The 10,902-nt window shown below is 36.5% G+C and overlaps 1 protein-coding gene and 1 non-coding gene across 5 annotated transcripts in view; both read left to right on the forward strand.

Annotated features, from left to right (window-relative positions):
• The window catches only part of ECHDC1 (ethylmalonyl-CoA decarboxylase 1), a 56,374-nt gene extending 45,658 nt beyond the window's left edge, over nt 1–10,716 (forward strand). For all 4 annotated transcript variants that reach the window (XM_068985115.1, XM_068985114.1, XM_068985118.1 and 1 more), the window contains one exon: nt 9,265–10,716. In XM_068985115.1, the coding sequence (XP_068841216.1) occupies nt 9,265–9,673 (409 nt within the window). In that variant the 3' untranslated portion in view covers nt 9,674–10,716. The remainder of the gene's footprint in view (nt 1–9,264) is intronic.
• Nucleotides 3,366–3,447, forward strand: TRNAS-AGA (transfer RNA serine (anticodon AGA)). Its single transcript has one exon. It is a non-coding gene; the product is annotated as a tRNA-Ser (tRNA).
• Nucleotides 10,717–10,902: the final 186 nt, after the last annotated feature.

A 10,902-nucleotide genomic window follows, 5' to 3' on the forward strand; every position in this document is an offset into this window, starting at 1 on the left:
TATAACAGTACCTGTTTATCTCACAGATACATAGGTTGAAAGTCTGGCTGGGCTGAACTGGGTTCTCTAAACCTGGTCACGAAAGGCACAAGTCAGTAGGTTGACCGGACTGAGCTCTAGGGACTCAGGGGAGCGTGCACTTCCAGACTCATCCTGGTTACAGCTGGTAGAGTCCAGTCCCATGCAGTTGTAAGGCTGAGGTCTCTGTTTTTCTGTCAGCATGCCAGCCAGGGGCCAGTCTTCGCTCTTAGAGGATGCCTGTATTCCTTCTCTTGTTTTCCATGTGACCCCCTTCAGCAGTGGTGGGTTAAGTTCCTTTCATACTTTAAATCTTTCTCACTTTTCCCTCTGCTTCATCTCTCTGACTCCAACTGGGGAAAGTTTTCTGCTTTTAAGAGCTCACTGGTTAGAATGAGCCCACTCAGATAATCTGGGATAATGCCTCTATTTTGAGAGAGAGAGATACACACACACACACACACACACATATATAATCTTAATTAGATCTGCACAGTCCCTTTTATCATGTAAAGTAACATATGCACAGCTTCCTGGGATTAGGGCCTGGACGTCTTTGTGGGACTGTTCTACCTCCATCACAAGGGCTGGTCATAGAGAATATAGTTGCCAGTTTTGGGTGTTTTTTTTTTTTTTTTTGCTAGCTTTTATATTCCTATTTGATCACCAATTAAAATTGGTAACTTTGTTACTCTAAGTTACCGTTGTGAACTGCATCTTTTTAAACTTGTTTAGATACACCAAATTGATAAAGGTTCATTGATCCAAAAATTACTTAATGTGTTATTATATTATAGTTTCTTAGGTTGGTTTCAAGCTCAAGATTCTAGAGTGTGCATTAGGAGGTACTTAGAACACTCATTCCTTGATTCCCCTTGTCTTATGCCCTATCATTCAACAAAAGGAAGGGGGTGGGAGAGGGAAGGGGAAAGGAAGGAAAATCTCTCAGAAATATCCTAGAAAATAGGAAATTGCAAACTCAGACTGCTTGAGGTTTCAGCGTCAACTTTTGGTAGTCAGAAACATGTCATCAGTTTAATTGTCTGTTACTCAGTTTTTGCTACTTAATTTGGTATAAGAGAGAAATTGGAATTGTGCTTTTGGTTTGAAATTATGGTCAGCCCTCTGTATCTGTGGGTTCCAAATTCAAGATTTCAACCAAGGATTGAAAAGATTCTGGAAAAAAATTCGAGAAAATTTCAAAAAGCAAAACTTGAATTTGCCATGTGCTTGCAACTACTGATGTTCCTTTTACACTGAATTAGGTATAAGTAATCTAGAGATATTTAAACTATATGGGAGGATGTGTACAGTTTATATAAAAATACTATACCATTTTATATAAGGAAATTAAGCATCTGAGGATTTTGATATCTGTGAGGGATCCTGGAATCAGTCATGGAATGGACAAAGACTCCCTGTACCATATTATAATGGAACTTCACCAATTTTTAACTTTTTGCTGTTCCTTTTTTCACCTCTTTTGTGTATGTGTATAGTATGTTTTATGTATACACACACACATATATATGTAATTTTTTATGAGAAATTTGAGAGTAAGTTACAAACATCTTACCCTTTTACTCCTTTATACACCCAAACACACACATAAATATATATTCTTTCTTTTAAGAACTAGTTGTTCAGTTGTGTCTGAGTCTTTGCTACCCCATGGACTGCAGCACGCCAGGCTTCCCTGTCTATCACCAACTCCCAGAGTTCACTCAGACTCATGTCCATTGAGTTAGTGATGCCATTCAATCGTCTCATCCTCTGTCATCCCCTTCTCCTCCTGCCTTCAATCTTTCGCAGCATCAGGGTCTTTTCCAATGAGTCGGCTCTTCACATCAGGTGGCCAAAGGATTGGAGCTTCAGCTCCAGCATCAGTCCTTCCAATGAATAGTCAGGGCTTATTTCCTTTAGGACTGACTGGTTGTCTCCTTGCAGTCCAAAGGACTCTCAAGAGTCTTCTCCAACACCACAGTTTAAAAGCATCAATTCTTCAGTGCTCAGCCTTTTTTATGGTCCAACTCTCACATCCATACATGACTACTGGAAAAACCAAAGCTTTGACCAGATGGACCTTTGTCAGCAAAAAGTCCGTATAGTAACTTACTATACTCTAATGAAGAACCAGAGTGTTCTTTATATAACCACAGCACACAGTTGTCAAATGCAAGAAATTTAACATTGATGCCCTACTTTTATCTAATACACTATCCGTATTCTAATTGTGTCAGTTTGGCAATGACGTCCTTATAGCACTCCTGGACATTTTTCCTCTACTGCAGGATCATGTACTGCACTTAGTTGTCAGAACTCTTCATGTTCAGAACTGAGATAATGTTTTTTAAGCCACTAAGTTTGGGTGATAACATCAATAGAAAGTAATGCAGATAATGATACTTTAAAAATGTTTATTGTGCTTTCTAATTGTAAAAGGATATTGTGTGCATTCTGGTGAATATGAATCACCTGAGGGTTTTGTTGAAATGCAGTTCTGATTTCATCTCAGGGGTGAAGCCTGAGCTGATGCTGATATTTCTGGTTCACAGATCACACATTGAATAGCAACATTCTAGATTACTTTGTGTGTTGGTCATTCAGTCGTGTCCAACTCTTTGTGATCCCATGGACTGCAGCCCACCAGGCTCCTCTGTCCATGGAATTCTCCAGGTAAGAATGCTGAAGTGGGTAGCCATTCCCTTCTCCAGGAGATCTTTCCGACCCAGGAATTGAACCTGAGTCTCCCATACTGCAGGCATATTCTTTACCATATAAGCCACGAGGGAAGATTATTTTGAAAATAACTTATTTTGAACATATTGTAAATATTATAATAATAAAATGTGTTACTATATATTAAAATTTTTAAGAATATAGAGTTAGCTATAGCATAAAAATTAAAGTTGCAGCCAAAGATAATTAGCATTAGCACTGCAGTGTGCTTTCTTCATATCTTTTTAAAATAGACATAGAATTTTCTTTTTTAAAAAATTAGGATCATATGACCTATAGTCTATATTTAAGGACAGTGTTCCCATATCACTTTTATACTTGAAAAATATGAATTTAAATTTTTAAAAAATATTCCGTCAGTTTGGAGGTACTAAAATATCCCCTTTTAGCTGTTTCTAATTTTCCTCTATCATGATTAATGCTGTGATAACTGCCTTATATGTAAGGCTTTGTCATTTTGGAGTATTTCCTTTGATTTATTCTATAAATCCTAACACTTACTAAGTACTTCAGGTACTTAGTCAAAGAATGTGAACATGTTTAAGAGTTTTGATATATAGTGCCAAGTTACCCTCCAGGAAAGATTCTGCTAGTTTGTGACCGAATATGTAGTCGTGACTGAGTGGTTAAGGCAATGGACTAGAAATCCACTGGGGTCTCCCTGCGCAGGTTCGAATCTTGCCGACTACGCATTGGACTTCCCTGGTGGCTCAGATGGTAAAGCGTCTCCCTACAATGCAGGAGACCTGGGTTTGATCCCTTGGTTGGGAAGATTCCCTGGAGAAGGAAATGGCAACCCACTCCAGTACTCTTGCCTGGAAAATCCCATGGACGGAGGAGCTTGGTGCAGGCTACTGTCCATGGAGTCGTAAAGAGTCAGGCACGACTGAGCGACTTCAAAAAAAAAAAAAACTCAAATGCTACGACCAGCAGTATGAGTGTCTATTTGAGAGCATCCTTTTTTATAGTAAGTATTATTCTTTTAACTTTGACAATCAAAAATTAAATTTTATTTTGTGTTTTTTAAGGTTTTGGTGAGGCATACATTTTTGTATGTTCATTGATGTGTATCTGTGTGAATTGTCTGCATTTTCTTTTTGTTTTTCTTTGGAGTGTTTTAAGATTTTGCTGTTTATACACTGGATGAAAAACACATTTTTATTCCATCATCTCCCTAGGGGAATAAAACTCTCAATTATGCAATTTAGACCCTGCTATTTAATTTGTTTTCAATCTTGAACATTGATTTCATGAATATAAATAACTCTCAGCCAAAGGTATTAGCATTTCCAGCTGCTACCTATTAGTTCAAAGTATATTACAAAGAAAGGGAGCTGTAAACAGGCTTGTCCCAAGGGAGCTACTATACATAGCCCTTTTCTTAAAATACTAACCTAATAAGTCAAACATGAAATACAACATAATATTCATACTTGCACAAATGTGCACACAAACATGCATAAACACCCGAACCAACACATCCCAGAGTCATTAAAAAGCAAATCCCATTTTTGCTGTGGCAGTGCCTGTACTCTGAATATGAGATGTCCACCTCAGGAAACAGTCACATTTCCTGTGCATGCTGCTTTTTCTGTAGTTATCACTGTGTTATGTGGAAATACTTCAGAGCCTGTGATATCAAGAACATCCCCTTCTCTGAGCATGCTAGGATTACAACTGAATATTAAAATCAGACTTTATATTCCCCCAACATTCTCCTGTTTGTTTCTCTCTCACTGTACCACCACCATCACACACAAATGCACACACACATGCACAAATAGAAAAAAACTTCATTCAACCACATGCTTTCTTAATCAAGCAGTCTCTTTACATAAAGTACATGGAGCCTGATGAGACCAATCAGCTAAGAGAAGGAAATCAGAAAGGTGAGATAAGGGGAGGATCTTTGAGATCTTTCCATTTTCTATAATTTGTCTTGTGATGTGATGGCAGGTAGACAACAGGAGGAAGAAAATGCCAGGAAGGTACACGCACAAACAAATAAGTGTCTGTGTTCAAGGCATGATTCTAAAAAGTATTGTTTGTGATCAAAGATGTTGCTGCTTATGTACCATATTTCCCCATGTCACTACAGTTTGCTTTGTTGTATTTGGTTTGTTCTTAATGTCATGTAAACGACCAGCAATTTCTGACCCTAAAAGTTTATTTAAATCAATGATTCCAGACTTTAAATTTATGACATCATGTGATTTAATTTTATAACAGGACTGCTGTCTTTAAAATTTTAAATATTTATGCTTTTATTATATTGCACAATATTCCTTAAGTTAGTCTTAGGTATATGTCTGTTTTTTTTAAAAAAATCAACTTGGAGTCTTCCACTTCAGCCGTATCTATACGGAACACAGTAGTATTTCTACCTTTATTTGGAAATTGAGAATTGTATATATTTTGCAGTCTCCATTAACAGATATTGAGGAAAGGTAGTGTATCATTATTTGCTGGGCTTCCAGTGCAAGTATAGCTCTTTTACATTTCAATACTTTAGGGATTGAATGACTTTAGTCCAGGAAAAAACTTTATAATGCCATTCTAGCAGAAACACTGCTATTATTTGTAGTGACTTACCTATTAAGGCAACCAACTTGATAATAATGAAAGATAGAACACAGAGAATGTAATATGTGTATGGTGAGGCTGTAAAATACATAGTTTTTATATACCAAATAAAATTATAAATAATACTGTATTCTATAGATGTGGCAGAGGAAGAAAATTTCACACTTTTTTTTTGATGTGGACCATTTTTAAAGTCTTTATTGAATTGGTTACAGTATTGCTTTTTTTTAATATTTTGATTTCTTGGCCAGGGGGCATGTTAGAATCTTAGCTCCCTAATCAGGGATCAAAGCCACATACCCTGCACTGAAAGGTGAAGTCTTAACCACTGAACTGCCAGGGAAGTCCCACACTGATTTTTTTTTTTTAATATATATAAGCAAGTTCCTCTGGGATTAACAGAATTGTGGCATATATATGTCCTAAGTAACTTTCATATATTAACTCATTTATTGTAGTACTCATAGAAATTCTAAGGCATAAATACTATCTTTATATCTATTTGCTGGACAAGCATACAGAGGCCCAGGGATGTTAAATAATCTACCCTTCCTCATCCTCCTTTATACCATTGAGTCTTTGGTCTCTTTTGTGTTTTACAAGGTGTGAAATGCAGCCGGTCTAGTGGTCAGGCCTGGTAGTCTGGCTTACGCTATACTCCTCCCCAGTGCAATTATCTATGTGTTTCTCGTTTCTTTGCCATGGAGTTCGTGAAAAGTACCTTTCTTTAATAATAAACATTTTTAACACTTTTAAAAAATAACTTTTACTAAAAAGTTCCCTATTTTAGTACAATTTGGTAATTGTTTTTCTTGAATACCTTTGTTCAAAGTCCTGAAACTTATAGCTAAACTCATCAGAAATTAGTAGCAAAATGAACAGTCCTTTCAGGTATCAACATTGACTTTGCAACACCTGTCAAAAGATACTCTTCCAAGTTATGGTTAGTTTTTCCTGATATAGCCATACCACAACACCAGGTATATCCAATTTAGGTTAATTTCCTCATCACCCCTCTCAGTGGGTGTCACAGGAAATTTTCAGCCTTGCCAATGATAATGATACTAACAATCAGAGGATACTTACAATTCTTTTACTTGTCAAAATAAGAGAGTTAATGTGGTTTAGTGAGTCTGCTATAGGGCTTCAGAATCTTAAGGTTTGGGTCTTCCAGTTTTCTACGTAGATTAATAGATTATCACTTGCAATAAACTGCATGATAGGTGGCACCAGGTGACTGCATCTAAACTAGCAGGAATCGGTGTATAACCTTACAAGGGCTCTTGGGGAGAAGCTTCTAATTTTGGATATATCCTGTTGATATGACATTTTCTTCATCAATTCTGATTATCACCATTGAAAATTTTATATTTAACCTTGAACTTTTAGATTAATCATGAGTCTTGTGAAAGGTTATCATCTAAATGTCCCATATTTCTCTCATTGTTAAACTACTTTGTGTTCTTTTGTCACTAATAAAATTTTTGGTCTTATTTACTAATGTAATATGCACTTCAGTTCACAAGTACACCCTAGGCATGACATATAAAGAATAGATGTCAGAGTTTGATGGCAACAGGTACTTATACAAGGACAGCCTCTGGATTTGTTAGTGTCCTTTACAAGTGATACATGGCAAAAGGAAAACAACCACACATGGTATAAAGATGATAATAAATGTTATTCTTTAGAAGCAATTCCAAATATATATATGCTTTATACATAATAACTTTTGTTGTCATAAGTTTACCTGCATTAGCCCAACATCTAGGACTTTAACCAGCTTTTATGTTCAGATGATTTTAAGTGAATTTTTTCCTGACATAGTCCTTCTTTGTATTGTAGACATAGCTCTGAGCCATCAGTGTCAGTTCCAGGGTATAATTAGGAACTGTGACAATTTTATCTGTGAAAAGCTTTATAGGATTTTCAATATTAATAATATTATTTCCAACTCTATTAGACATTACTGTAATTTCTACTTTCTTTTGACCTTGATTTCTGTTTAAGGAAGCTGTTCTTCCCTCACAATTTGGGGCTAGTTCAGATTCTCAAGACACTTGGTTCCTTCTTCCCTCCCATTTGAAAATTATTTATTGAAAACTACTACTTTCATGGCTGTTTGCTTCTAAAAGCAGTGGTCCATATTTGAGGCAGATTTTCCCTCATAGGAATTCACAGCTGCAAGGAGAACGTCCTCTTTCCCAGTGGGTTAGTAAATAGGCTTTTGTGAGAATTCTCTATTGGAATATTTCTCTTGATTAAAGGGTCAGACTGAGAGTCTGTTGTTCTTGGTGCTAAAAGCACCAACCACCTGCAGCTGGGCATTGAACACTTGGGAAATGCAGAACTTACCTAGTCTTCATTTTTGTAATGAGTAGCTTGAAAGTAGTAATTTTTCTTAAAAAATTAAAATTCAGACATGACCTTTAGACAAAATTATATTTTATTTTTTATTTTTCAAAATTATATTTTAATAGTGAATGCATTGGGGCATGCAGTCAAAATACTGATAGGCTGCATTCCCCAAACACTGTGGCTTTATGCAGCCTAATAATAGCATACACATATTTAACTGGTAAATATGATTGCCGTGCCTACTAGTCTCTTTGTTTATTCCCTTTTATTGTTCCACTTGATTAATCACCCTGTACATAAAAGTCCCAGTATTTGGGGAAAATGAATCCCTGCTGTGGGAAATCATCCCTCTCAAGTCCAACCGAAGCTGCTGTCAACTTTCTTCCTGGCATCCCCGCTTCTACTCTCCTCTAGCTACCTATTGTATGTAGTGGGAGGTTGAGAGGTTAACTTACTTGGATTTAAAATTCTGTCCCTGCTATAGCTGCATGGCCTTGGGTGCGCTATTTATTTAAATCTGTTGCCTCTGTTTCCATCTGCAAAATGAGGATATTACTGTACCTCCAGGGTCGCTCTGAGGATTAGTTAACATAAAGTTCCTTAAATAGTTGGTGTGCTGTTAAATGCTAAATAGGCAACTCTTACAAAATAAATCAGGTATTACTCCTTTGGACAGCCTCCTCCTAGAGCCTCACACTTAAAAAATAAAATCTGACCTATCCAAGTGCCTATAAGCTCACTCTGATCTCATTCCCCATTTCTGTTGGCTCTCTTCCTGCTACATAAGCCTGCTCCCCAGATACTAAGCAGTTCTGCTTCAAGGCCTTTGCACTTGTAATTCCCTCTTCCTGGAATTCCCTTCCAGAATTTTGCATTGCTCACTCACTTGGGTAGTTGCTCAAAAATTCAGCGGCCTTTTCCATATAAAATGGCACACACCCAACACATGTATCCTCATTCTCCAGTCCCTTGCCCCGTTTTCTTTGTAGCATTTATCACCACTGACATTATATTGTTGTTCAGTGTCTTTCTCTGCTAACAGGAATGGAAACTGAGCAGAGAGATTTTATTTTGGTCATTCCTGTAGTCCTGCATCTAGACCACCTGGCATTGGTAGAGCTTAGTAAATACTTGTGGAAAGAGTGGAGTTAAAAAACAAATCCCAAGTTAGAAAAGAGTATTTTTACCCTGAGAACTACTAACTTATTATACATTTTCTTTTATAGTACGCACCTAACATTTCCTACTCCCATATATTCACTTTGATCCAGGTTTTCTCATTAGGATACCACTCAGTTTAGATTGGGTTTTCAGGATAAACGTAAAGATTAGATTCGTATATGCAAAGTAAAAGATAACACAAGATTGGGGACCTTGTTTTCAGACAGAAGTGTTAAATGCTGTGTAGTAAATTGAATTCTATACTTAGCCAGGTTTTTGAACATTATTTTTAATGACACAGCTACCTATAAAGATCTACGGAGATTTCAGGTCAGATTATGAATAGGTAGTACTTTGTGACTAAAGCTTACATACTTTCCATTAGTTTTCTTTTCTCTTTTGCAGATTAATGACTACAGAGAGTGAGATCAGATTTGTCCACAAGGAGATGGGCATAATACCAAGCTGGGGTGGTGCCACCAGGCTGGTTGAGATCATCGGCAGTAGACAAGCTCTCAAAGTATTAAGTGGGGCCCTTAAGCTGGATCCAGAAAAAGCATTCCATATAGGAATGGTGGAGGACATCTTGCAGTCTTCAAACGAAACCGAATGTCTCAAAGAGGCACAAGAGTGGCTACAGCAGTTTATCAAAGGGCCACCAGAAGTAATCAGAGCTTTGAAAAAATCTGTTTCTTGCTGCAAAGAGCTTTGTTTTGAGGAGGCATTACAGAGAGAGAGAGATCTTCTAGGAACAGTTTGGGGTGGACCAGCAAATTTAGAGGCTGTTGCTAGGAAGGGAAAGTTTAATAAATAATTTTTTTTAATAGCTCGTTAAGACCCCAGTGATCAATATGGATAAAAGTTGAATGATATCAAATATGAATGTCAAAACTACTTAGAAGGTAATATTAGTATCTGTAGTATAACAACTGTTTGACTACTTGAACTCAGTTGGCCTTGCTTTCAGTTTATTCAGGTAGTTGTTAAGTGATTCTGAACCTCTAAAATACACAACACTTTTGGCTTAAACATAGCCATTAATTCCCAGATTCCCATGATAGTTATTAGGCTATAACCAGACTAGTTTTTGAAAGGAAAAACTACACAAAACCTATTCCTGGTGTTCTTTCTCATAAAGTCTTTGTCTTGTCTTAACCTGGAAATAATTTACAAAAATAATGTAATGAAGCTTAGAGAACAAAAGTGGAAGGGGTCAGGGGACAGGAAGATTGTGATTAGTCCTTTTCTTCTGCTCCATGCAGCTGCATTAAAGAGGTCATGGACTGGCCCTTCTTTTAAGGATGCTCCTCACCCCACCCTTCTACAAATTTGGACCTTATTTGATGTTTCAAATAATCTCTATTTTTGGTTATCTATGAAACAATGATGGCCACCATACAAAAAGTCTGTTGACTCTACAAAATTGGCCAGTTGATTTGTATGCACCAGAATTTCCAAGCTAGCAGTTACTATAGTTTATGTAGTAATCAAATTTTCTTTAATCAGAGACTCATGAAGCATCACGTTACGCATGAATCAGATTTCTATTTTTTTTTTCCTGAGAAGTAGCCATCTTTTCTAACTAGCTATATTTAAAAGTAAATTTAATAATGGATGACAAACTTCTTAGTAATACAGTTAAAAATCTAAGTCAAAGAATTAAGTCCTAATCTTATCATGAGATAAAAAGTGATTTTATAAGTGACTGTTTATATTTGCCATTGTAACATTCAACTCATATTTGATAAATTGTATTAAAGACAATTAGCATATGCTTCATCAACATGATCCTGCTGTTTTGATTTAGGATAACATAGAAGATAAACTCATGTTTCTTTTCTGCAGAATCAAATTCTGGATTACCAAGTTAACCCAACATTTCAAACCTTGCTGTAGATTCTACATTTTGTGTTGAGTCAGTTTGTGTCTACTAAGGCTGTTTAGAAATAAACCTACCATTTAATTCATGTAAGTGCTAGCCATTAATGAAGACTGGCAAGGAAGACCCAGTATATACATAGCCTATCAAGTTATTTAAGACAG

This window comes from Capricornis sumatraensis, chromosome 13, assembly GCF_032405125.1.
Source record: "Capricornis sumatraensis isolate serow.1 chromosome 13, serow.2, whole genome shotgun sequence".
Taxonomy (NCBI): domain Eukaryota; kingdom Metazoa; phylum Chordata; class Mammalia; order Artiodactyla; family Bovidae; genus Capricornis; species Capricornis sumatraensis.